This window comes from Trachypithecus francoisi, unplaced genomic scaffold (genome assembly GCF_009764315.1).
Source record: "Trachypithecus francoisi isolate TF-2019V2 unplaced genomic scaffold, Tfra_2.0 Lachesis_group5, whole genome shotgun sequence".
Lineage (NCBI taxonomy): Eukaryota > Metazoa > Chordata > Mammalia > Primates > Cercopithecidae > Trachypithecus > Trachypithecus francoisi.
This window is the reverse complement of record NW_022681470.1, coordinates 95,585,238-95,612,316: the sequence shown is the minus strand read 5'-3', so window position 1 is coordinate 95,612,316 and position 27,079 is coordinate 95,585,238. Positions and strand designations below refer to the sequence as shown.

General features: G+C 46.7%; 3 protein-coding genes and 1 pseudogene across 8 annotated transcripts in view; all 4 read left to right on the top strand.

Moving 5' to 3' along the window:
- LOC117075037 (protein S100-A15A) overlaps positions 1–5,070 on the top strand; it is a 39,574-nt gene extending 34,504 nt beyond the window's left edge. For 3 of the 4 annotated variants that reach the window (XM_033197059.1, XM_033197060.1, XM_033197056.1), the window contains exons 2-3: positions 2,049–2,278; positions 4,719–5,070. In XM_033197059.1, the coding sequence (XP_033052950.1) occupies positions 2,129–2,278; positions 4,719–4,895 (327 nt within the window). In that variant the 5' untranslated portion in view covers positions 2,049–2,128 and the 3' untranslated portion in view covers positions 4,896–5,070. Of the gene's footprint in view, positions 1–593; positions 879–2,048; positions 2,279–4,718 lie in introns of those variants that run through there. The other variant, XM_033197058.1, reaches the window with a different exon arrangement.
- A 5,296-nt stretch (positions 5,071–10,366) lies between these two features.
- S100A8 (S100 calcium binding protein A8) lies at positions 10,367–11,530 on the top strand. Of its 3 annotated transcripts, none has more exons than XM_033197066.1 (3): positions 10,367–10,522; positions 11,006–11,168; positions 11,319–11,530. In XM_033197066.1, exons 2-3 carry the CDS (start codon positions 11,028–11,030, stop codon positions 11,457–11,459), a joined length of 282 nt encoding a protein of 93 aa, XP_033052957.1. In that variant the 5' UTR covers positions 10,367–10,522; positions 11,006–11,027; the 3' UTR covers positions 11,460–11,530. The 3 variants fall into 3 exon arrangements, with proteins under 3 accessions (XP_033052957.1, XP_033052956.1, XP_033052959.1); XM_033197065.1 differs by having other exon boundaries at positions 10,380–10,522; positions 10,989–11,168; XM_033197068.1 differs by lacking the exon at positions 10,367–10,522 and adding an exon at positions 10,592–10,706.
- A 5,096-nt stretch (positions 11,531–16,626) lies between these two features.
- On the top strand, positions 16,627–21,598 carry LOC117074125 (annotated as a pseudogene).
- Positions 21,599–26,007: 4,409 nt separating this feature from the next.
- Positions 26,008–26,905, top strand: S100A12 (S100 calcium binding protein A12). The gene is given in 3 exon segments (XM_033197073.1): positions 26,008–26,072; positions 26,074–26,158; positions 26,645–26,905. Coding segments are annotated over 3 exon segments (276 nt in total). The 5' UTR covers positions 26,008–26,022; the 3' UTR covers positions 26,786–26,905.
- The last annotated feature ends 174 nt before the right edge of the window (positions 26,906–27,079 follow it).

Here is a 27,079-nt window from a genome sequence, read left to right as displayed (position 1 = left end):
TATATACCCAGTAATGGGATGGCTGGGTCAAATGGTATTTCTAGTTCTAGATCCTTGAGGAATCGCCACGCTGTCTCTTTTGCACTTCTAGGCCTTTGCCTGTGCCGTGTCCTCTGTCTGGAGCGCCTGGTCCTCCTTTCCTCCATGCAACTCAAAATGTCTCTTCCAGTCGCAGCTGAAATATGACCTCCCTAAGGAAGTCCCCCTCAACTCCCCAGGCGGAAGGTGTTCCTTTCTGGGTGCCTGGAGCACCTGTCTGTGTCACTCAGTTGGCTTCCACGTGCCTAGTGACAGTGTGTGACTGTCCCCTCACACGTCCCCACCCTGTGAGCTGGCCCTGTGTCTGATGCATATTGCCTAGCAGAAGGCCTGGCACACTGTAGGTACTCAAGAATGTTTTTTGAATGAATGAAGGAATGAATGTGCTTCATGACGGTGGAGTTTGGGGGTTCGCTAATTGAGGGAGGACATCCCAGGGAGATGTAGTTAAGTGTGTGTCTGACCCCACCCAAACCCTGGAGCTGGGAGGACAAGCTCTGAGGCAGGGAGATAGATAATGGGACCTTTTGTGATTCTTAGATGCTTCAGATCCTGCTCCTAGGGATGTGGGCTCCTGAAACTGGTTGAGTTAATCTTAGCAAGTTAAGTGTTGTGATGTCACCTGAGGAATGCAATTAAGGCTCAGTCCCGCTGCTGAAGGACCTGTGAAGCATCACAACACTGGCTGCCATAGTTGGAGGCGCTGAGGATGGGTGGGATGTGGGGCTTGGTGGTGGGTTCCCAGCTCACACAGCTGCCTCCTGCCTGAGCTCTGGGGAATCTCTGGGATCAATACAGGCTGGATCTGTGGATTTGGATCCTCACCTCAACCGTGACAGGTCAGTGCCTCTTCCAAGAGAATTGTGGGGTGAGGGTCTGTGTTGGGTCTGTGCAGGTTCTAAAAAGCAGAGGTGGGTACAGATTACTTGTTTTAGAGAACACATACAGTGTGGATGGACATCCTAACAGTACAATCATGGCCCAAGAGGGGTGTAGGACCCGAACTGAAAGCATGCCTTTGGGCTTGTTCCCAAAGACATGGGTTTGAGCAAAGCTCCAGGTAGATCGGTTGTGTGATCTTGGGGAAATTGCTTATCCTTTCTGGGTTTCATTTTCCCCTTAGGAAAATGGGAGTAATGATGCCTGCTTCCTATGGCCCACGTGAGGGTTACGTGGGATATGGGATACTTTGTATAAAGTGTTCACCTGATGCCAGGCTGGCTCCACGAACAGTGGAAGCAGCAGTTATCCTGATTCCTATCTGCAGAGTCCAGGGAGCACTGCTGACCTGACAGGGAGATCTTGTCGCCTGAAAACTGGGGTCTCATCTCCACAGGAAGTGGGGAGTGGAAGGTCACAGGCATCAGAGCACCAGAGAGGAGCTGCACAGAGGCTCCGGGGGGGCCGTGGGATGTAAGGGCTGAAGGGATGGTGCTGATGGCACGGGGACTCCCTTTGGAGAGGGTGGCACAGTGTGGTGGCAGCAGGAAGAGAGGTGGGATCCACTTGCTGCCTGTACATTCAACTGGGAAAGAAAACTATCGTTCCAGAGCAGGGCCCAGTTTTCTGCGTAGTGTGGTTATTCTAACATTCTGTTTGTCGCACAAGACAGTTTATGGTAGTGTGGATTCTGCCTTTTCAAGGGTTTAAAAATATTTCTATTGGAAAGCAACACAAACACTGACTTGCTTCAGAGTCTTTAGTTTCTCCCCATTCTTGACTTGAGGCATCTGCTAAATTGGGGTAGGTTGGAGGGAGGAGGATACAGCTCCTGTGTTCGGGAATCCCTCAGTCCCAGCAAACAGAGCCCTGTCTTGAGAATTTTCAGGGCAGCTTCTTGCAGGGCAGCGACTTTGAGTCACGTTTGCATAGGGTCGGATGAGTGCAGAGGTCCTGGTGGCCTGAGACTGGGTGCTGGAATGTGGGCAGGTACAAGAAGGAGAAGGCTCTTGGAGGAAGCACCATCTACTGTGGACTGGCTGGGACAAGGTGCTACTCTCTCCTCCCAGATTCTCCACCCACTGTCCCCGGCTGCTGCACCCCTGCGCCTCCACGTCTGCCCCCTGCCCGGAGCCAGGGCCCAGCAGTCATGACAGATACCCCAGTGGAGGAATCCCTCTTCCAAATCATCCACTGCTTCCACCAGTATGCAGCCCGGCAAGGCGATGTGGAGACCCTGTCCCTGCAGGAGTTGCAGGCCCTGCTCGTGGACAACGTGCCCCGCTTCATGGACAGCTTGGTACGCAGGGCCTGGGATTAGGGTGGGGTTGAGGTGGGGCCCGGGCACTGGTACAGGGTGGATTCTGGGATGGCAAGTGAGTGTTGAAAGCAAATGCTGAGGTTATTACAGAGGGCGCTGTCTCTCATGAGAATCTTTTTTTTTTTTTTTTTCTGGAGATGGAACCTGACTCTGTCGCCCAGGCTGGAGTGCAGTGGTGCAATCTCTGCTCACTGGAACCTCCGCTTCCCAGGTTCAAGTGATTCTCGTGCCTCAGCCTCCTGAGTAGCTGGGATTATAGGCGGCCACTATCACGCCTGGCTAATTTTTGTATTTTTAGTAGAGATGGGGTTTCACCATGTTGGCAAGGCTGGTCTTGAACTCCTGGCCTCAAGCAATCCACCCGCCTTAGCCTCCCAAAGTGCCGGGATTACAGGTGTGAGCAACCGTGCCTGGCCCTGAGAATCTTTAATTCATGGGACAGTGGGATCTGTGTTCACAGTGGGGTGGCCCCGGCACCGCTGTGTTTCTTGTCCTTCCCTCTCCCAGAACTCCCTGCCTGGCCTCCCTCCAGCCCAAACTTAGCTGATTTCCTGGAACTCAGTCCTAACCCCAAATCTGTTTATGCCTCTGCCCATCTACTTCCTGAGTACAGTCCCTCCACCTCCCCTCTGCCCACAGGCCCATCGAGGCAGTGCCTCTGCCCCTCACCCCATGCCACCTTCCAAGCCCTTTGAGTTCAGCCCCTTCTCCTGGGCTGTACAAGCCTGGCCCTCCTGCTCCCATGCATGGGGGAGGGATAGCAGGGCCTGCGGTGGCCCCCCTAACCAGAGTAGGAATAGGGTAGGGTGGGGTTAGGAAACATTACTTCCCCTTCCACCTCCTGTCCCCAGAATCTCTCAGACCTGGACAGGCCCAGCTCCCAAATCCAGGCTTAGACAGCCATCAGGCCCTGCCCATCTTCTTTGGCATTAGACCCAGACCCGTGATTACTGGGCTCCTTGGGACCTGCAAGGCCTGCAAGGGTGTCTGTGGGGTCCTCCTGTCTATCCATGCCCCAGGGTGTCTGGACTGTCATCTCCAGAGGACTTCTGGTCCATCTTGACTCAAGGCTACTCCATCCAGGAAAAGGCTCTTTGGTCACTTTCCGTCTCCCCAGCCTTGCGTCTGCTTACTGGAGTGTTACTCTGAGGGTTGTAGAGAGGGTCGGAGCGAGGGGGAAGTGATTGTGGGTGGTCCTGTTTCCAGGAAACCTTGTCCTTTCTAGGGCAAACTGTACCAGGACAGCCCGGACCCTGCACTCATGGGGCTCAAAGCCCCATTGGGGTACGGGGCCCTTGGGGACAGACCCTGAACACAGAGGGCAGCCCTGGGGAAGGTGGGCCGAGGTGAGGGAAGCTGGGAGAGCCTGTCCCAGGCAGGAAGCCTCCAGCTCCTCTCTGGGTGACCAGCTTTGTGGAACAGTTAAGATCACAGGAACGGGTGGTGGGAGTGGGCCCTGAGGAGACAGAGGCTGCAAACCTGCCCACAGCTGCTTCCCCCAAATGGTTTCTAGGGCTTCACACTGGCTCCTCATGCCCACCAGCCAAATCTTGCTGAAAGCTGCCTCATCTGCCCTGCCCAGTGCTCCCGATGTCCACCTTGTGTCTTCCTGCTCTGTCCCTGTGCTGTGCTCTGGCCCGTGACTTTCTTCATGCTGTTCCTTCCACCTCAAATGCCTCTTTCCTCTCCTCTACGATCCCCATTTCTCAGCCCTCAGGGCCATATCTGGGCCGCCTGCCTCGGAACAACCTGGACAGCTCCAGGGCTCCTGGCTTTGTCCTTTCCCTCGTTCTGCGCTCTATGTGGGCCCAGCGCCCAGGGGGTCAGAGGTTCACATGCTGTGCATCTGCCTGGGAATTGCTCCCGAAGCAGGCAAATGCACAGGCATGCAAACCGCTGACCCCCTGGGCACTAGCCTTGCAGCAGCGCTAGGGATGCAGACTCGAGGGCCAGGTGGACTCTGCTCTTGGGGAGCTCCCAGTGTGGAGGAGGAAGGCACTGCCCTGCCTTGAGGAAGCCCTGGCTGGGGTGTCCCTCCAGAGGAGCCTCCAGCCCAGCTGTGAAGAGAGGCATAAACAGCTGCTGCCGGTGGATGCAAAATCATCTGGGATGCCAGGGCTACCTGGGCACTGAAGACAGTTAACCATCAGTGGTGCCCAGTTTACCTCCTTTGTCTGCACACATGCAGTTAGCTCCAGGCTTGGTTATGGGGGCACCCACCATGCCCCTGTCCCTTGAGCCTGATTTTGCAGCATTCAGAGTCCTAGTCACTGACTATTGGAGTGAGGAGTCATTTCCTGTAAGCCCTTGCAGGCCAGGCCAGGCCACAGTTACCCCATCCCCTCCCAGTGGGCTGTGGGGAGCCTGGCAGGTGGGCTGCATGCCTGGGTGGGTGGTTGACACTCTGCCTGCTTCTCAGGGCCGGAAGGAGCCGTACTATATCACAGAACTGTTCCAGGCTGCAGACAAGAACAAGGACAACCAGATCTGCTTCGATGAGTTCCTCTACATCTTGGGAAAGCTGGTGAAGGACTACCACCTGCAGTACCACCGGCAGCTGTGCGCTCACCACTGTGCTCAACACAGCCTCTACTAGAGGGAGCTCAGGCATCCTCCTGCCCACCGGAGCCTGACCCAGGAGGAGGTGTGGCCTGGCTATCAGGAACTGAAGGGAGAACCCAGCTGTGTGTGTCTCTGTGTGTGTGCGCATGTCTGTACATGTCTGTGGAAAGGAGAGCAGTGTGAGAGAGAATAAAGCAATTTCATACATATTTCCAAGGATTTGTCAGTATATGGTTCTGGGCTTCACCTACAATCCAGAAAAAGAAGTTTCAGTCCCAACCTGGGAAAGATCCATTTTAGATGAATGAAATAGCCCTTGCCTCCAGGAAGCTCCTGTCTGAGGGGAAGAAACAGCTTCTATCTCCAGGGAGTCCCTGTCTGAGGGGGGAGACACAGCTTATATCTCCAGTGACTCCCTGTCTGGGGAGGGAGACACAGCTTATATCTCCAGTGACTCCCTGTCTGGGGAGGGAGACACAGCTTATATCTCCAGGGAGCCCCTGTCTGGAAGGGGAGACACAGCTTATATCTCTAGGGACTCCCTGTCTGGGGAGGCAGACAAAGCTTATTCCTCTAGGGAGTTTATATCTGATGGGGGAGACACCACCTCTGATTCCAGGGGGCCCCATCTGATGGGGAGACAGTCCCCACCTGCAGTGTTCAGCCTGAGAAGGAAGAGTCTCCTTTCCTGGGGAGATAGACAGTGAGGCCTCATCCATGGTCACTCACTTACCCACCACGCAGGTGGTAGCATGGGGTGAGGGTAGGGGTGAACTAACATGCCCCTCTGACAGCATCCCTGCTCTGAAAGAAAGCCTCAAGAATCAGCGAGCAAGGGTGGGGCTGAGCCTGGGAAGAGACCAGGATAGGGAGGCAGGTGCATTTCTAGCAGAGGGAACAACAGTAGAAAATCATAAAGTATATCCGGGAGCAACAGAAAGTTTGCTCAGAAATTAGCGTTCACGGAGAAAAGAGTAGAAAGTCAGCTTGAATGGGTGGGTTAGGACCAGAGTCTGGAAGTCCCTGAAAACTGAGCATTGGAATTTGGACTTCATCCTTTTGGTAAGGGATCCTGAGTTGTTAAGTGTGGGAAGGGGGCGAGGGCCCTGGGACCAGCTCTGCTTTAGGAAACTAGTGGTGGGGGTTTGGGATGGAGGAAGACAGAGCAGACCTGCACAGCCTAGTTGGAGGCTGTGAAGAGGAGGTAAACAGCTGCATGGGGACGGAAGGGAGGAGGCATCAGAAAAGGCAGAACGTCAAAGCCCAGACCTGGGCACAGACTGAGGGAGAGGAGGATCCAGAATGAGGTGGAGGTTTCAGGCGCTGGCGATTGGCACGGGACATCAGTGCCTGGGTGGGAGCCAGTCTGCAGGGAGAATTGTGTGCTGGGTTTGCACATGCTGAGTCAGACACTGACAGGAGCTGAGCCAACAGTCCAGCCTGGCAGAACCACAGACACCTGTTAAGGGAACAGCAATGAGTAGAACCTGGGTGACAGTTAACCCAGGAAGGCTTCCTGGAGGAGAGAAGAGTTGGGTCTGTTTTTTTCTACAACATGATGATGGATGTGAGGCTTACTCCTGACCCAGGGCTATTCATGACCCACTGATCCAAGTTCTCCGGTGTCCCTGACACCACTCGCCTGAGACCTGCCCCTGCGCTTGCTCTGTTTCTTTTTCCTCTTCCTCTCTCCTGGGACCCCAGGAAACTAATGCAGAATCTCTTAGGGAGGGTCTCCTCTGCCTTCAGGAACTGCCAGAGCCCACTGTCATGGGTTGTTTTTTTCTGAGGGTTGGTCTGGGAACTGGTGTCCTGAGCTTACTGAGATAGAAATCATGGATTTTGAAAGAGTGATGGAAGGTGATACACCACCTGTGCACAGGATTGCAGGATCACTTAAGAAACTTGATCTGGTTCCTTCTCCATCTGGTCCTTTGCGCCAAACACGGTGGGTTGTCCCTGGAGCTGAGCTGGAGACCTTTTTTTTCTCATCAGTCAGGCTCTGGGGCAGAATTTGCCCCTGTTGCTCCAGACCTGGCCTGCTGTCCCTCCCACACTTGCCATCAGCTTAGTTTGCCTTTCAGGACCCTCCTTGGGAGACGTCTGCACCCCATTCCCCTTTTCATTCTCTCCTGTGAGGGGCATCTTCTGCTGCACTGTGCTTGTTTCATACTCTCCACTGAGACAGGATCTCAGCGTCCCCATAAACGCGCAGCAGGTTCTTGGGGAAGGAGTGCAGAATTGGAGCCCGTGGGACTGGAATTGATGACCTAGATCTGTGCTCCTTCCCACAGGCCCCTGGCTGTTTCTAGAGGCATGAAGACCATTGCCTGAGTTACTTAGGCCACTCTTCTTCCAGGCCCAGGGGAGAAATATCTGTCTCACCTGAGAGGTGCTGGGCTCCACAGGCACTGAGAACGAAGCAGGGGCGCCCAGCCTGAGCCTTCCCTGCCCCCTCCTGCCCCCTTCTGGGGGTTTCTTCACCAGCTCTGCCTGCTCTGTCCTCATTTCCTTGGCCTCAGGATTGGGCCTGTCAGGTCTGTTGGGACACACCCAGGGGCTGAGCCCTTTCCTGTAAACATGACCAGGTTCCGCTCCCTCTAGGTTGCCCCATGTCCACCAGGCTGCTTACAGCCTCTGCCTTTCCCCCCATATGCTTACCCAAGTCCTGATACCTTTTGCTGCAAGGTCAGTTGAGCCTGGCTCCTGCTGTCCCCAAAGCACTCAAGGCTGTCTGTCCAGGGGCACAATTTCTGGGGAGGTGGCGACATTTCATGACCTTGCCGGTCAGCCTGTACATGGTGTGGGGAGGAGGTCACCGCTCAGGACTCCCTCACTGGACCTGGGAAAGGACCTGGAGTAACGCCCTATGCCTCAGTTTCCCCATCTGTCAAATAGGGATAATTATACTTGTAATGTCCACATCACAAGGTTGCTGGGAATATCAAATGAGTCAGTGGATGCAAAATACTTTGAAAATATGATGTGGTGCTTTCAGGCAGGTCCTGTTAGGCCAGGTCACATAGGATAGTACGTGGTGAATAATAGGTATTAACCAAGGGTGGATCCTTGGTTGAAAACTTGTCATGTCAGAAATGGCATTGTTTTCCTATAAGAGCTTGATTCACCTTTTGTCAAGGAAGTTAGACTGCATTTGGTTGATGAATTTATACCCTGCCTTCTTCCAGAAATGATTTAAGATGGCTGAGTGTGATAAAGAGAATTTCTGCCTTGGATAAGGGAAAGGCCAAACTTAATTTTGCAGTCATTTATCCCCTCAATAAGTATTAATTGAACACTTAGTAGGTGCCAGGCCCTAGGGTTGTGAAAAGAAATGTGATTTCTTTTCTAAATGGTCTCCTGGTCCCAAAGAAAAGACAGACAATAAACAAATGAATCATAACATAGCAGGGCAAATGCTGTGATGGGTAAGGATTTGGGTAGTGTGGAGGAGAGAAGAATTAACTCTGCACTGATGGCGTGAAGGCAGGCAGATCAGGGATGGACTTGGAGCAGATGATGCCTGAGCTGGATCAGGAAGGGTGAGGAGGACATTACCGGGACAAAAGACATTACAGGCGGGAATAGGAAGTGGATGCTGTCACATTACATCATGAGTCACTCAATCATTTGATACGCTGAATTACTAAGTCTCTCTGTGGGGCTCAGTTTCCTCATCTGTACAATGGGCATTATAATAGTACATACATCATTTAGTGTGAGAATTAAATGATCAATGCAAATAATGCAACTAATCTAAGTAAGCACTTAGAATAGTTCCTGGATGTGGGAAATGCCCAGTGAGTGTTAACTAGTATTTTGCCATGATTTGCTCTGATTAGTGATTGTGGCTGCTGTCATCGTGTGTGCTGGGCTCTGTGCTGGGTCCCCAGTGGCTCACATCCAGAGAGAGCTGGATTTATTTTGGAGGGTGAAAGGCTCCCTGTATGTTTATGCAATGGCTCAGGCCCTTGTGCAGTGCAGAGGGACCCCAAGAAGCCTCCATCTCCCAGGGCATGGTGCATCCCCAGCTTCACAGAACAGGAGAGCTGTGGAGGAGTGTGGGCAGCAGGGTAGGAATGGATTTAGCCCTTGGCAACAACACATGTCCCCACAAAACCTTTCCTTCATCCATTGATCTGTTGAGGGACACTTGGGTTGCTTTCACCTTTTGGCTCTTGCGAATAATGCTGCTATGAACACGAATGTACAAGCATCTGTTTGAATCCCTGCATTCAATTCTTTTGCATATATACCCAGGAGCAGAATTACTAGATCATGTGGTAATTCTGTGTTTACTTATTTGAGGAACAAACTTGCAGTTTTCCGTAACAGCTGCACTATTTTACATTCCCACCAACAGTGCATTCGGCTTCCAATTCTCTATGCCCTCGCCAACATTTGTTATTTTCTGGGTTTTAAAAGAAGTAGTCGTCATCCTGGTGGGTGTCAGGTGGTATCTCATTGTCGTTCTGCTCCATGTTTTCCTAAAGATTAGTAATTTTCATGTGCTTATTGGCCATTTGTATATCTTAATTTCGAGTGTTTTCCCTATTTTTTGATTGGCTTGTTTGTTTTTTTGTTGTTGAGTTGTAGGGATTCTTTTATATTCTGGATATTAATCCATTATCAGATATTTGTTTTACAAATATTTTCTTTGTAACAACAGAAACACACCACATTCTTCAGAGTTGGAAGCCAGTTAATCTGAGTGGCATTTTGTTAGTGGTGGGGAGAGGATTTGTTTCTAATGAAATCCTGGGGAATTGGCCACCTCCTCTTTTCCTCTTAGGCATGAAGCATGTCTGGCTTCTCCAAAGAACCCCTCTCCTCCACTACCTCAGAGTTAGCTTCCTTTCTTCAGCCTGTGATCCTGGGGTCTCAGACACAACAATTAACTGAGAGAGGATGAAAGTCTCCCTGCTGTGTTTATGCCAAGGCTCAGGCCCTTGTGCAGTGCTGAGGGACCCCAAGCAGCCTCCATCTCCCATGGCATGGTCCATCCCCAGCTTCACAGAACAGGAGAGCTGTGGAGGAGTGTAGGCAGCAGGGTAGGAATGGATATAGCCCTTGGCAACAACACGTTTCCCCACAAAGCACCCACCCACCAAAAAGAACAACAACAATAGTTTTAGTTTTTAGTAATGAGAACAATAGTTTTCATTACTAAAAGCCATCAGCCAGGACAAGTGTTCTCAACCCTTTTGTGGTCTTTGGACCCTTGAAAACTCGGATGGAAGCCATCAAGGAATGCATTCAACTTCAATTCAATTTCAGGGATGTATAGCCTGACCAACAAAGAAGGGGATTAGCAGTCACAATAGTGGAGAGGGAATGGGAGTGGGAATCTGGTGGATCAAGCAAGTGGATGTCAGTAGCCCAGAAAAAGAGCCCCACTTCCTGCTTTTTCCTTCTGGGCACTATTGCCTAGCAAATGCCTTCCTCTTTCCGCTTCTCCTACCTCCCCACCCAAAATTTTCATTCTGCGCAGTGATTGCCACATTCACCTGGTTGAGAAACCAGAGACTGTAGCAACTCTGGCAGGGAGCAGCTGTCTCTGATGGCCTGACGCTGTGGGCAGCTGGCCAAGCCTAACCGCTATAAAAGGGAGCTGCCTCTCAGCTCTGCATGTCTGTTGTCTGCTGTCTTTCAGAAGACCTGGTAAGTGGGACTGTCTGGGTTGGCCCCACACTTTGGGCTTCCCTTGGGGAGGGTCAGGGAAGAGGAGCAGCCTTCCTGAGAGAAGAGAGAGAAAGCTCAGGGAGGTCTGGAGCAAAGATACTCCTGTAGGTGGGGAGTGAAGCAGGAATAAGGAAGGAGTGCATCCTCCAGCACCTTCCAGTGGGTAAGGGCACACTGTCTCCTAGGCTGGACCTTTCTTGGGCAGAGGGTGGAGTGGTAAGGAAAGTCGACAGGCCCCGTGTGTGTGCATATGCCTCTGTGCGAATGGACCCTTCCCCTTCCCACACCTGTATCCCTATCATCCCACCCTTCCCACCAGAGCCATAGCCATCTGCTGGTTTGGTTATTTGGAGAGTGCAGGCCAGGACAAGGCCATCGCTTGGGGCATGAACCCACTGAGTACTGCCCTGGGCAGATGCAAACTCCCTGCCATGGGATTCCCAAGAGGGTTCTGTTTTTCAGGTGGGGCAAGTCCGTGGGCATCATGTTGACCAATCTGGAGAAAGCCTTGGACTCCATCATCCAGGTCTACCACAAGTACTCCCTGATAAAGGGGAATTACCATGCTGTCTACAAGGATGACCTGAAGAAATTGCTAGAGACCGAGTGTCCTCAGTATATCAGGGTGAGGAGGGGCTGGGTGTGGTGGGGGCTCTCTACCTGGTCCTGGGGCTGCCCTGGGTCAGCGGTCCTCCCTACTGCCCTTTGTAGATGGCCATGCCTCGGTTGTCTCTAAGATCTTTAAACTCTGGCTTCTTCTCCTCAATCTTGACAGAAAAAGGGTGCAGATGCCTGGTTCAAAGAGTTGGACATCAACACCGATGGCGCAATTAACTTCCAGGAATTCCTCATACTTGTGATAAAGATGGGCGTGGCAGCCCACAAAGAAAGCCACAAAGAAGGCCACAAAGAGTAGCTGAGTTACTGGGCCCAGGGGCTGGGCCCCTGGATGTGTACTTGCAGAATAATAAAGTCATCAATACCTCAGGCCTCTCTCATTTGTGCTTTTGTGGGATGAGGTTTCCTGGTGTGGAGAAAGGGTTGGAAAACCCAAAGGAAGAAAAAATAATCTATGTTACCCCATCCCACCTCTCACAAGCCTTTCCTGCTTTACCCCTCATCTGGCCTCTACCCCACACTCCCTTCCAGCTCCACCATCTTGAGCCATTGGATTTGAGGCTTAAGGATTCCAAAAAGTCCATGACACTATAGCTGATGATTTTACTAGTAGTTCTGAAATGGATCGGGGATTTGGGAACAGGGTGGTATAAGAACAACTGATACTGTTCTTTAAGCTAAATTTTAGTTTCCAGTTAAATGTCTTAGATATGGCTCTTGGGAAATTAGGTTGATAGCTACATAGAAGTGTGTGTGTGTGTGTGTGTGTGTGTGTATGTGTGTGTGTGTGTGTGTGAAAGAGAGACAGAAAGAGAGAGTGAGAAAAGGAAAGGCTGATTCTGTGTGTGGTGTGATGTAGGTGGACAATGTTTAGAGTCTTCCATTAATAGGATAATCCCCACACCTGTCCCCATACCTGCAGTTTGTCCTTGGGAATTTTGAAAATTTTTCCTCCCTCTCCACTCCCAAGCTCCCAACTCAATTAAATGATAAAGGAATAGGCAAATAGGAAAATAAATTAGTAAAACTTAAGTCAAAGAATAGTTTATTCAAATGCTGCCCTATGGAATTCTATGCTTTGGTGATCAGAGAATTATCTAAAAAACACTTCCCAAGGCCTAGTACAAGGGGAAGGCCAGAAGATGAATAGTTCTTCTCTGAGATGTGCATTAAAAAAAGAAGAAAATGAAGGGGAACCTTTTGACAACAACGTCACCCCAAACTGAATTTTCATGCTGTGGTGTGGGGAATTTTCTGTTGTCCTCACTTAGGTGCTGGGGCAATGATGTTAGTGATGGGTGGAAAGGTAGGAAGCTGTCACCAGAATCACTAAACCAGGGTTCTTAACTTGTCTGTCTATACATCTCTGAAATTGCGTTGAAGTTGAGTGTATCATTTTGAGTGCATGCACTGAGAACATTCCTCCATGGCTTCCATCAGAGTCTCAAAAAGGCCCAACACCTCAAAAAGGTTAAGAACGCTTGTCTTGCTTACTGGCTTTTAGTAATAAAAGGCAGAGTATTTCTCTTTGTCTCTCTCTCTCTCTTTTTTTTTTTTGAGACATAGGGTCTTGCTCTGTCACTTGCACTAGAGTACAATGGCATGATCATGGTTCACCGTAGCCTCGAACACCTGGGCTCAAGTAATCCTCCCAGCTCAATCTCTTTAGTAGCTGGGACTACTGGCATGAGCCACTGCCCTTGGCTAATTTTTAAATTATTTTTTTGTAGAGGTAGAGACTTGCTATGTTGCCCAGGCTGGTGTCAAACTCCTGGACTCAAGTGATCCTCCTACCTTGGCCTCCCAAAGTGCTGAGATTACAGGTGTGATCCACACCACACCTGGCCAAAAGGTGGAGTATTTGTATTGCTATTGTTATGTTGGGTGGGTGCGTGGATGCTTTGTGGGGACATTTGTTGTTGCTAAGCATTAAACCAGTTCCTACCCTGCTGCCCACAGTCCTTCACAGCTCTCCTGCTCTGTGAAGCTGAGGATACACCCCGGCCTGGAAGATGGAGGCTACTTGGTGTCCCTCTGCACCACACAAGGGCCCCAGCCATTGCCTAAGCACAGGCTACAGTGGCTGAACAAAAGACCTTATTTCAATGGAAAAGATTTTCCTGTTTATTCCTCCACTTGGGAACCAGAACAATTTTGGTTGGGTCCAGAACCCAGACCATTTTCTGCCCTCCTGCCTGGCAGAATTCAGTCTAAATTCAAATGGGCTGAAGAGGGGAGAAAAAGCTACCCACACTTACGGTGGGGTATGGTGGGGCCTGTGTGTGTGTGTCAGGGTGGGAGTGCGATCTATCTCAGTGCTTTTGATTCCCCTTGGAAGTACACTGCTGGACTTGCTGTCAATTGATTCTTTGCAGGGAGAGTTACTAAATACAGCAGGGAGCCTTCCACCCTCTCTGGGATAATTATTGTGCTTGGAACCCCAGGATCACGGGCTGAAGAGAGGAAGCTAACTCTGGGGGAGTGGAGGGAAGGGGTTCTTTGGAAAAGCTAGACATGCTCCATGCCCAAGAAGAGAAGAGGAGGTGACCAATTCCCTAGGATTTCAGGAGGAGCAAACCCTTTTCCTATCACTAGCAAAATGCCACTCAGATTAACTAGTTTCCAGTGCTGAAGATTACACAGTTCAGATCACTGGGCTTTTTCTTGTAGTATACCTTAATCATATAAAATGTGAATGAGCAGGGAAAGGTAACAGTTTAAGCCCTTATTCACAGATGTTTTAATTACCAGCCAATTTTATTTGTTATCAGCTAACATATTAGTGAAAATGGTTGGCAGCCAGCTGAAAGTTAAGATTGGGATCTAAGATGGGATGAGAAAATCTAGTCATCAGAATATGGAGATGGGCTTCTCCTGGGGAAAGGAGGAAGACCTAGGCATTAAATTGCTTTCTTCTCAGTTTTGCTGAAGGATATCTATGCATCCCCCCACGCCAGTGCTTCTACTTAAGTCAGGAGTGTGGAATACACTCAGCATTGCAGAAATGGAGATTATGGAGCTCTGAGAGACACCACAGTGATCTTGCTATAATTTTCTCCAATACATAGTCTAAAGGTGAGCAGCTGACCTGAATGTGGCCCAGGCTAACAAAGGTGGGAAAGGTCTCAGGGTTCATCAAGCCACATGTCAGGTCAACTCAACATTTAGGGGACCTCACAAGAGAAAAGATAGTAACAGGAGTACACAAAAGGAGCAAGCACCCCGATTCTGCCTCTCAGCTATCCACATTGGTGGTGGTGGTGGTGGTGTGTGTGTGTGTGTGTGTGTGTGTGTGTCAGGGTGGTGAGGGGCAACCTATCCCAGTGCCTTTGATTCACCTTGAAAGTGCACTATTGGACTTGCTGTCAGTGGATTCTTTTGGGGAGAGTTACTATTCTCAGTTGTCTGCCATCACTTGAAAGTCCAGTAAGTCTTCTTTTTCTGAGCCCACCAGAAGAGGAAGGTGGCCCACAGTGCCCTTTGGAGTTTCACCATAAGTGATGGGTACTGGTTGTGAAGAATTGGGTCAACAGTTGATTCTTGAGTACACAGCTGGGCAGGAGAGGTGGCATAGCTGTCACTGGCCATCTGGAGAGGAGAAGTGAGAGAGGCAGGCCTTGGAAGCTTCCTGGAAGACGCAGGCTTGGAGATGATGATTTACAAACAAGATCGTGCCCATTACCAAAACCACTGACTAGGCAGAATCAGACAGGACTCGTGGGCCAGAGCAAGGTGATTTTGCTTCCTGTTTCCCCAGCTGCAAAAGAGAACAAAGGAGTGGGAAGTTTAGAAATAAGTAGTTTAGCAGGAAATTGCATGTAACATTTGAGCCCACAAAGGAGAGCTTGGCTCACCAATTGAAGCAGATCCGGCCACTATGATTTCTGGTTCCTATAAGGATGACCTCTCTGAAATCTTGCTTCTTCTCCCAAGTTCTTCGCCTAAGGGTCCTGACTTCAGGTGTGTTCCTAGTGGTTGTGACAAAAGTCTTAAAAGGCATGGAGAGGATCTGGACTTGGGCAGTCCGTCTACAGTGGCTGAGTAAAAGGCCTGATTCCAAAGGAAAAGATTTTCCTATTTATCCCTCCACTTGGGAACCAGAACAATTTTGATTGGGTCCAGAATCCGGCCCATTTTCTGCCCTCCTGCCGGGGGGGATTTCAGTCTAAACTCAAATGGGCTGAAAAGGGGAGGGAAATCCTACCAATGCTTACTGGGCTCCAGCTGTGTGTCAGTGTGAAAGAAAAAAAACATCATCTCAAACCTGGAAAAAGGCAAACTGGTGATTGCTTATATTTTTGACCTCATGCTAGAGTCTGTCTGAATAAAAGCAGGTCCTTGCTACTAGTCCTCATCTGCCACTTTCGAGAAAAGTAATCGGCAAAGTATGTTTGATAGTAATCCATAACAGATGAATTAGACAGTTTACCTCTGCTGGCTAGGGCAATATGGCTTTAAGGGCTGGTCAAGACATTAAACCCGAAACTGTTATGGTTTTTGTCACTCTATGAAAAGTCAAAAGACTTGTATTTACTCTTGTGTCTAAATTAGGAATCTTAGACATTACTTTCTAACTGTCTTTCATATTCTTAATATCCTTCAAACCAGTTCAAAAAAGTCTTCCTTGCTGGTTCTCTCATTAATGAATTGAAACAAAAATTTGACACAGGCCCGTGATTTTGTTGATGATTTTGCTTTTTAGCTCAAGACATTGTGGTAACTTATCCCATTTCTCGTAACAACCCTATGAGAGAGGTAATTGCTATTTCCATTTTGTACGTGAGGAGACTCAGAAACTCATGTCTCCAAGCAAGAGACCCTAATTAAAACGTGAAGGTGCTCTCTTCTAGCCGTTTTCCACCCTGGGTGTGGATGGGACAGCCCTTCCTCACCTGACTGCCTGGCCTCTTTCTCCTCGTCCCCCGTAGCGTCTCTGTGGTCCAGACTGAGGAGCAGGGAGAGAAGGTACCAGATGAACTTCTCTCTTGGGTCACTCGCCCTTGCCCAGAACTTTACCTGGCACACCTCAGGGCCTGAAGGATTGGTAGTTTTTTCCTGGTGTGAGCAATCCTCTAGGCAGGGAAAATCTCCCTATGTATAGAGCAAGAGGATTGGCATTTTGATTGCCCTAAACTATTAGGGGTTGCCCCAGTAACAATTCTGTCTTCTTCCCTGGGCGGAGGAGCTTTCCTTCCAGTCTTAGGAGATTTGGCAATTCCCCTGTGATCTAAAACATTGCTGAATCAGCCACCCATGTACTCAGGGCACCTCCGTGCTGGAATAGTCTGTCTGTGGCCTGTTACCAATTTGACTGGGGCCCCAACAGCCATCAGTGTTTCTAATTGGAGAGTGATGGCCTCAGTGCAGGTTACCTAGAACATAGACATAAAATCAGACAGATTTTAAACATTGTCAATGGTATTGGAAAGTAGGCACATCATACAATTTACCTTGCCACCTAACTCATGGCTAAATCTGACATGGGCTTTGTACACTTGAACTAGAGACTTTTATAATGACATCTCCCTGACCAGAGTTACATGTGCTCCCGTGGCTAACATATTCCTTTGTGGGGTATACTGTAGAATACCTGTCACCCTCAGATAGAGCATGCTGTTTTGGAATTTGGGGTCCTCAAGTGTTTGTGCAAAAGCTGGAAAGGCTTCTGACATTGTAGGGTTGCCTGAGATACACTTCTAGGAAGGCATTCTGATAGCTGATTCCATTTTGCTGTCTGTATTCTCCTATCTGGCGTAGGTGTACATACCCTGGGAAAAATGGTACCCAGCTTGTCATTGACTATGTCAGTGATAACTAGTGCTACCACCTGGGCTATTTAGGACCAATGAAACTCACTGAATTCATTAGCTAAGCTGGTGATGAACACCTGAACAGCCTCTGATCATCTGCTGGCAGAGCAGAGTGGCCTTTGGTTGTTACCAACACCTCCTGCTACACCTGAGTAAACACCTCAGGAATTGTACAGACAGGGGAAGGGATCCAGAGGCAGACCCAGCCCTTTGGTTTCAAACAGTGAGGCCATCTGAAGGATCCTTCTTTGGTCTCTTTGCAAAAAAAAATTATTTTAGATTCAGGGTATACATGTGCAGGTTTGTTACATGGGTATATTGCATGATGCTGAGGCTTGGGCTGCCAATGACCTCATTGCCCAAATAGTGAACATAGTACCTGTTAGGTCACTTTTCAACCCTGGTGCCCCTCCTGCCCTCCCTCCTTTTGGAATCCCCAGTGTCTACCGCTCCCATCTCGATGTCGGTGTATACTCAGTGTTTACCTCTCACTTATAAGCGAAAACTTCTGGTACTTGGTTTTCTGTTTCTACATTAATTCACTTAGTATAATGGCCTCCAGCTGCATCCATGTTGCTGCAAAGGGCATGATCGTGTCCTTTCTTATGGCTTCATAGTACTGACGTATATGACGTGTATGTACTATCTTTTCTTTATCCAACTGCCATTGATAGGTACCTGGGTAGGTTCCATGTCTTTGCTAATGTGAATAGTGCTTTGATAAACATACTAGTGCAGGTGTCTTTTCCTTTGGGTATATACTCAGTAATGGGATTGATGGGTTGAATGGCAATTCTATTTTTAGTTCTTTGAGAAATTTCCAAACTGCTGAACTAATTTGCATTTCTACTAACAGTGTATAACCATTCCTTTTTTTCTCCAACCTTGCCAACATCTGTTATTTTTTGACTTTTAAATAATAGTCATCCTGACTTGTGAGATGATATTTCATTGTGGTTTTGATTCACATCTCCCTGATGATTAGTTTTTGCATACGTTTGTTGGCTACTTGTGTTTCTTTTTTGAGAAATGTCTGTTCATGTCCTGTGCCCACTTTTTAATGGGGTTATTTATTTTCTTGTTAAGTTGTTTGAGTTCCTTGTAGATTCTGGGTATTAGCCTTTTGTCAGATGTATAGTTTGTGAATATTTTCTCCCATTATATAGATTATCTGTTTACTCTGTTATTAGTTTCTTTCACTGTGTGGAAGCTTTTTAGTTTACTATTAGGTCCCATATCAATTTTCATTTTTGGTTGCATTGCTTTTGAGGACTTAATCATAAATTCTTTGCCTAGAACATGTCTAGAAGAGTATTTCATAGGTTTTCTTCCAGGATTTTAATAGTTTAAAGTCTTAACATTTAAGTCTTTAATCCATCTTGAGTTAATTTTTGTATATGATGAGAGGTAGGGGTTCAGTTTCATTCTTCTGCATATGGTTAGACAGTTTCCCCAGCACCATTTATTGAATAAGATTTCCTTTCCCCATTTGTTTATTTTTGCCAGTCTTGTTCAAGGTCAATTGGTTGTAGGTATGTGGCTTTATTTCAGTGGTCTCCATGCTGTTCCATTGGTCTATGTGTCTATTTTTGTGCAAATACCATACTGTTTTGGTTACTATAGTCTTGTAGTATAGTTTGAAATTGGGTAATGTGATACCTCTGGTTATATTCTTTTTGCTTAAGATTGCTTTGGCTATTTGTGCTCTTTTTGGTTCTATATGAGTTTTAGACTAGTTTTGTAAAGTTGTCTGAAAAATGACCTTGGTAATTTGATAGGAATAGCATTGAATCTATAGATTGCTTTGGGCAATGTGGACGTATTAAATTAACTATAACAATTCTTCCAATCCATGAGCATGAAATGCTTTTTCATTTGTTTGTGTCATCTATGATTTCTTGTAGCAGTGTTTTATACTTCTTCTTGTAGAGGTCTTTCACCTCACTGGTTAGATGTTTTCTTAGGTATTTTATTTTTTCATGTGACTGTTGTAAATGGAATTGCATCTTTGATTCGGTTCTCAGCTTGAATATTATTGGTGTATAGCAATGCTAATGATTTTTCTATGTTGATTTCATTTTTTGAGATTTGCTGAAGTTGTTTATCAGGTCTAGGAGTCTTTTGGCAGAATCTTTAGAGTTTTCTGGACATGGAATCATATTGTCAGTGAAGAAAGATAATTTGATTTCCTCTTTTCAATTTGGGTTCCTTTTATATCTTTCTCATGTCTAATTGCTCTGGTTAGGACTTTTAGTACTATGTTGAGTAGGAGTAGTGAGAGTAGACATCCTTATCTTGTTCTAGTTCTTAGGCAGAATGCACCCAAAATATACTTATTCAGTATGATGTCAACTGTGGGTTTGTCATAGATGGCTCTTATTATTCTGAGGTATGTTTCTTTGATGTCCAGTTTATCGACAGCTTTTATCGTGAAGAAATGTTGAATTTTTATCAAATGATTTTCTGCATCGATTGAGATGATCATATAGTTTTTGTTTTTAATTCTGTTTATGTGGTGAATCACAGGTATTTATTTGCATATGTTGAACTATCCCTGCATTCCAGGAATAAAATCCACTTATTTGGGAAATTAACTTTTTGATATGCTGCTGTATTTGGTTTTGTAGTATTTTATTGAAGAGTTTTACATCTATGCTCATCAGGGATATTGGACTGTAGTTTTGTGTTTTTTTTGTTGTGCCTTTGCTGAATTTTGGTGTCATGAGGATACTGATTTCATAGAATGAGTTAGGGAAGAGTCCCTGCTTGATTTTTTGCAATAGTTTCTTTAGGATTGATACCAGCTCTTCTTTGTAGATCTAGTGGAATTTGGCTATGAATCTGTCTGATACAGGTTTTTTTTTGTAGCTGTTGTTGTTATTGTTGGTAGATCTTTTATTACTGATTCAATTTCATTACTTGTTATTGGTCTGTTCAGATATTCTATTTCTTCCTGGCTTCCACCAATGTATCCATTTCCTCTACATTTTCTAGTTTGTGTGCATAGAGAGGTTCATATCTCTGAGGATCTCTTGTATTTCTGTGGAATCGGTTGTAATATCACCTTTGTCATTTCTGATTGTGTTTATTTTGATCTTCTCTCATTTTCTTTGTTAATCTAGGTAATGGTCTATTAATCTCGTTTATCCTTTCAAAAAAGCAAGTTTTCATTTCACTGATCCTTTGTGTGGCTTTTTGGGTCTCAATTCATTTAGTTCTGCTCTTACTTTAGTTACTTCTTTTCTTCTGCTAGCTTTGGTTTAGTTGTTCTTGATTTTCTTGTTTTTTAATTTTTTAATTTTTACTTTAGGTGTGAGGTTGGGTTGGTAATTTGAGGTCTTTTTATTAATATCTTCTTGATATAGGCATTTAGCGCTATAAAATTCCCTCTTGGGGGGATAGACTAGAGAGGCCGGCGGGCGCACGGGCTAGTGGGCTGGGAGTGGCCGAAGAGCCTGCAGCAGCAGCGCAGCGGACCCCGGGCAAGGAGGTCAACGCTCCTGGAAACTCGGGCGCGCCTCCGCGCCAGGAGCCATGAAGACGGTCGCGCCCCGGTCGCGCCCTGGATAAGGTTCTACTCCAACAGCTGCTGCCTGTGCCGCCATGTCAGCGCCGGCACCATCCAGCTCGGTGTCTGGCACCTGATCATCAATGCCGTGGTACTGTTGATTTTGTTGAGTGCCCGGCTGATCCGGATCAGTATCACTTTTCAAGTTCTGAAGTGGGAGGTGACTTTGAGTTCATGGATGATGCCAATATGTGCATTGCCATTGCGATTTATCTTCTTATGATACTTATATGCACTATGGCTAATTATGAAGCATACAGGCAACACACAACCGGGATCATCTCATTCTTCTGTTACCAGATCTTTGATTTTTCTCTGAACATCTTGGTTGCAATCACTGTGCTTGTTTATCCAAACTCCATTTAGGAATACATAGGACAACTGCCTCCTAATTTTCCCTGCAGAGATGATGTCATGTCAGTGAATCCTACCTGTTTGGTCCTTATTATTATTCTGTTTATTAGTATTATCTTAACTATTAGGGGTTATTTGATTAGCTGTGTTTGGAACTGCTGCCGATACATCAATGGCAGGAGCTCCTCCTATGTCCTGGTTTATGTTACCAGCAAGGATACTACGGTGCTCCTACCCCCCATGATGATGCCACTGTGAATGGTGCTGCCAAGGAGCCGCCGCCACCCTACGTGTCTGCCTAAGCCTTTGAGTGGGCGGAGCTGGGGGCAGCAGCTTGACTTTTCAGGTACCTGAACAGTAGTTCTGTTATTTCACTCTTGAGGTGAGCTCTCTGTGCTTGTTTGTTGCTGAAACGCTACTTTAAAAAATTTGGATGCTAAGTTGAAACCTGTAGTTTTCCTCAACATATGCTTTGCTAGAACACTGTGATAGATTCGCTGTAGAATACTTTCTGTAGGATTAGGGGTATAAAGGGCTTCACCAACCTTCCTTAGGCATTGAAACTTCCCCCAAATCTAGACGGACCTAGAGTCAGAGAAGTCTGCTTTCCTATCTGCGGGACCCCAAAGTTGGGCAATTAGTCACACGTTTCTCTCCGTTCCCTCTCTTTTGAAAGTGTAAAATAAAACAACAACAACAACAACAAAATAGACAGCTTTTCTTAAACCATTCCAATGTAGAGAACAAAACCTTATGAAAACAGGAATGCCAATTGTGTAATTGTTGTTCTAATTAGGTAAATAGAAGTCCTTATGTATGTGTTTCAAGAATTTCCCCCATAACATCCTTTTTGACTTAAGTTCAATGACAGTTTGCATTTGGTGGTAAAGGATTTTCTCCATGGCCTGACTTAAGACCACTGGAAAGCACCGGGCAGTGGGAGCAGTAACCACCTGATGTCTGTTCTCCTGCATACCATGTCCAGGGTCATGGGGCAGTGTGCCTCACCTGTGTTAGCGGGTGAAACGGATGTGTTTGGCGCTGCATGGGATCTGGTGCTCCTCTTCTGGATTCACATCCCCACCCAGGGCCTGCTTTTACTGAGTGTTCCGCCGTAGCCTGGTTCAAGGAAGTCATCCAACTGACTTTATCAAGTGAAATTGGGATATATTTGTTGTATATTTGCCTGATGACATGGAAAATGTTTTCCTCCTTCTTCCCCTGCAAAGTACATTCTACTGCTTTGAACTCCAAGGATGCCTAATCACCTTTTAAAATGTAAAAGTCTTCAGAAAAATGAGGATTGCTTTCCTTTTATGTGCTTATTACCTTGACTACCTAAATTGCAAGGGATTTTTATATATTCATATGTTCAAAAGTCGGCAACTCTCCTGTTGGTTCATTATTGAATGTGCTGTGAATGAAGTCTTTTGCAATAAAAATGAGATTTGCCCACAACCAAGATGAAAAAGAAAATCCCTCTTAACACTACTTTTGCTACATTCCAGATGTTTTGATATGTTGTGTTATGTCTCCATTTTTGTATGTGTCAAAGAATTTTTTGACGTCTGCCTTAATTTTGTTGTTTAACCAAAAGTCAGGAGCAAGTTGTTTAGTTTCCATTTATTTGTGTGGTTTTGAGAGCTCCTCTTGGTATTGATTTCTATTTTTGTTCCACTGTGGTCCAAGATTCTTGGTATAATTTGGATTTTTTTTGAATTTATTGAGATTTACCTTATGACTGAGCATGTAGTTGATCTTAGAGTATGTTCCATGTGCAGATGAAAATAATATATTCTATGGTTGTTGGGTGCATTGTTCTATAGATGTCTATTAGGTCTAATTGGTCAACTGTCAAATTTAAGTCCATAATTTCTTTGTTAGTTTTCTGCCTTGATGATCTGTCTACTGATGTCAGTGGGGTGTTGTCCCTGCTATTATTGTGTGGCTGCCAAAATATTTTCTTAGATCCAGAAGTACTTGTTTTATAAATCTGGGTGCTCCAATGTTGGGTGTGTATTTATTTAAGATGGTTAAATTTTCTTGTTAAATATAACCCTTTATCCCCACGTAATGCCCTTCTTTATCCTTTTCTACTGTTGTTGGCTTAAAGTCTATTGGATCTGATTCAAGAATAGCAACTTCTGCTCTTTTTTGTTTTCCGTTTGCATGATAAATCTTTCTCCATCCCTTTACTTTGAACCAACAGGTGTCATTACGTGTGAGACAGGTGTCTTGTAGACAGCAGAAGGATGGGTCTTATGGGTCTTGTTAAATCGAATTTGCCACTGTTTGTGTTTTAAGTGCAGTGTTTAGGCCATTTACATTGGAGGTTAATATTTGTGTGTGAGGCTGTGTTCCTGCTTGTTTGATTTCATTTTTTCTTTTGAGTCTCGCTCTGTCGCCCAGGCTGGAGTGCAGTGGCGAGATCTTGGCTCACTGCAAACTCCGCCCCCCGGGTTCACACCATTCTCCTGCCTCAGCCTCCTGAGTAGCTGGGATTACAGGCACCTGCCACCATGCCTGGCTAATTTTTTGTATTTTTAGTAGAGATGGGTTTCACTGTGTTAGCCAGGATGGTCTTGATCTCCTGATCTCGTGATCCGCCTTTAGCAACCTCTTGCCTGGATGATTGGGATCCTGGGCTAGTCCCTTCTCCAGGCATATGTGAAAAAAAAATCTCAGGACCCCTAACTTACTAAGCCAGAGGGAAATATCAAGCTGGGAAATGGGTCACGCAAACCTGCCCCCCGAGGTTTGTTTCTAAATAAGATAGCTACAAAGATAAAAAGCCGTATACCATCCTTACAATTTGCCCACAAGGAAATTCCTTGTGAGCCTCAAGATCCTTACCCTAAAACAGTTCTATTGAATTTCACCCTGGCAGTGTAATTGATAGCTTATCTTCACAGGTGTGGGAAAAATGACAGAACATAAAGTCATCCCTCTGCTCACCCAAGACAAATCCATATCTGATTGCTTCCTCTGCCCTATGTTTGTGATCTTATGTAAAAATGCAGATTCACTGAGCCACATGAAGGCATAAGTGACTATTTCTTCTACTCCCCTCCCACATGAAAATTGTGTATTCAGTGAACGATCGATCAAAGACTCAAAAGGATGCAATCACTTGTCTCTTGTCTACTGACACGTTTAAAAAGTATTTCTTACTCTTCCCCCAATATCCACTGTTTCTCCTTCAAATATTGAAGCCCTCAAAATAATCTTTGGAGAAAGGCATAGATCTACCTCCTGGGCACGCATCCTTAACTTTGGCCAAATAAACCTAAAATGATTGAGACTCGCCTTGGTCACTTTCATTGATTTACACAGGCCTGATCATCCTGCTGTGGTGGTGTCCTACTGGGCCTAGTGAAACAAATACTGTCAGTGGCTCAACAATGTTGCACTGAGATTGTGTCAGTCAAGGTGTCACATGGATCTGAGAGACAAACTTTTGCCTCCAGATCCAGGGAGGTTGGTGGGCACATGAAATGAACTAGCTTTGCCAAGGGGGATATCTGGGTTGTGGGGTAGATGGCAGCACAGGTTCTCACATGGCCTTGGTTGCTCAGCAATCTTATTGACCTCTAGGCATAAACCAAGGGCAGAGTGCTTTTGGATGTCCCTCAGCTTTGGTGCGACACGGGTAATGTACAGATGAGACTTAATCCATTTTGGGCAGGTTTCTGAGTCTTGAAGGACCACCTCTCCATGAATCCTGGGCATCTGTTGTCCCTTGCTGCCTCTCAGTGAATAATAAAGTTGCTTTACTAAAACTCACGTGAATGTTCTGTCTTACTGAACTCAGGAACATGGTAAAGTAACCCAGGCATGGCGAACTTGCTTCACACCCAGTGATTACCCTACTCCAGCTTTCTAGGTCTTTGTAACAGCCAAGTTGGAAAGTGTGTTGGGAACGCAAAGGGAAGGCTTAGTAGTATTGCTTTCTCCTTTTTTGAAAACCTTGGAATATTTTTTGAAAATTTATCCTCTGCTCCAGTGATGAGCTTTGCATCCCAGAATGACTTAGGAGGAGGTCTCCCTTCCTGTCTCCTTAGCTGCATACAGATCTTTAAGTTGATATTCCATTTGCCAAAAGGAGCTGGTAACCTCATCTGTTAAAACAAGACACCCATGCTGTAAAGTTTGTTCTCCTGGTCTTTTATTAGGGAGAAGCGGAGTAGAGCTAAACCTGAAGGCTGGGCTCTGGTTCAGCGCTAAAAAACGTGCAGGGCACCCATGTGCGGATGGGTGGGGTGGGGGTGATTTTGTTTCAGGCTGAGCAGGAGGGTAAAATTTGAGCTGGGTACAATCTGGGCTGCTCCTGTGGCAGCCAAAGCCACAGGTTTGAAGCTTCTGTTGAGCAACAGAGTACTTTACATAAATTGCCTCAAGATGAATCAGAGATTTCTTCACCCAAGGGCTAAGATGAAGCCTGGACTGATGATAAAACCTTCCTTGGCTCAGTGCCCTTCACCACTGATGGCTTTTTGCTGTAGCTCCACATTCCTGTGCATTGAGGGGTAAGTGCCTTTTCCTTGGATGGGTTCTTAGGTGGTCCACAGGCTAGTGACTGCAGTGAAATCACAAGGTGTTGGAAGCCACAACCCTCCACTTGCCTGAGCACCTCTGGGGTGACATTGCATTTTGGACCCAAGTAGATCAGCTCTTGTGCTAGGTAGACTCAGTCCCATGACTTAAGAATGGCTAAACAGGGGTGAGCTGTGGACCATTTGCAGGGGACATGTGGCCATAGTGCTATCACCTGAGGAAAGCAAACAGCCTGGTCAATCACAGAACCCTTCCCAAGGGTGCTTGAGTAAGCAATACTCTCCAAGTTATACTCCCCGGTGGATGAGGTGGTATGGAACATGGGCAACTGAGGCTGATTCTTTTAGACATTAGACAGTATTATATGTTTTCTCCTCCCCATCCTATCCATACATGAGAAGTTAGTTCACCATGGATCAAACAGAGCAGAGAGACCACAAATAGATATGGAGGATGTTATGCTTTCTTTAGGCCCTTGATTCAGAAAGAAAGGGGAGAGTGGATGTTGAGGGGTGGGGGAGAAACTGGCGCTAGATCTCCCTTGTTTCCTTGAAGGTTAACGTTAGGCTGGGAAGATGACAAAACTTGAAGAGCACCTGGAGGGAATTGTCAATATCTTCCACAATCTCAGTTTGGACGGGGCATTTTGACACCCTCTCTAAGGGTGAGCTGAAGCAGCTGCTGCCAAAGGAGCTTGCAAACACCATTAAGGTAGGTGATGCCCCTCTCACTGCAAACTTGCCCACACCCCTGCACTGAGAAGAGTGGCAAGGCCTGGCAGAGGATGGTGGGACAACGACTGGGGTGGAGTTAGCCCCAGTTTGAGCTCCCAAAGGATGCTTTGCCCGCTGCTGTGGGAGAGGGCCTTTGCTTCCCTCTCTTAATAACTCACTAAGGCTCTACTCAGTTCCTCTCTCTGAGTCTGTTTCCTTATATGTAAAATGGAGAGAGGCAGGGCATGGGAGGGGTTGAATGAGTGAGCAGAAGAGTACCTTCCAGGTCAAGACTTGTTAATTCCCGGGTGGTTCATGACCATTGTGTCCTCTGTTTTGTTACATTGGATTCTCCAACACAGTGTTGGCTAATGAGTTAATGTGCCTGGGCCTCCCTAACTCGAGCTCTGAGGGATAAGAGGCCTAAGAAAGGGTCTTGTGTGGAGGTTCTGATCTCAAGGTCTCTGTTATCCTTTTTTCCTAGAATACCAGAGACAAAGCTGTCATTAACAAAATATTCCAAGGCCTGGATGCTAATCAAGATGAACAGGTCGACTTTCAGGAATTCATATCCCTGTCAGCCATTGCGCTGAAGGCTGCCCATGACAATACCCACAAAGAGTAGGTAGCTCTCTGAAGGCCTTTTACCCAGCAATGTCGTCAATGAGGGTCTTTCCTTTCCCTCATCAAAACCCAGCCTTGCCTGTGGGGAGTGAGAGTTAATAAACACACTCATGAAAAGTTCTGAATAGTGTCTGTGCACTTTTTTCTTTCCATGCCTGTGGTTCCCAGACTTGATTACACCTTACCCCTGCTCTTCTGGCAGCCTAATCTAGATCCCTTAGAACTCCTACTCCATTTGTTCATTTGATAACCAATTATTTATTTATTGAATTATTTGTTGAATGTCCACTATTCA

Excerpts from the sequence above, each read along its gene's own strand:
- S100A8 (XM_033197065.1), top strand. The coding sequence starts at position 10,490 with ATGTCTGTTGTCTGCTGTCTTTCAGAAGACCTG. Across the intron at positions 10,523-10,988 it reads GCTGTCTTTCAGAAGACCTG|AGGGTTCTGTTTTTCAGGTG; the intron begins GTAAGTGGGACT and ends GGGATTCCCAAG. Across the intron at positions 11,169-11,318 it reads AGTGTCCTCAGTATATCAGG|AAAAAGGGTGCAGATGCCTG; the intron begins GTGAGGAGGGGC and ends CAATCTTGACAG.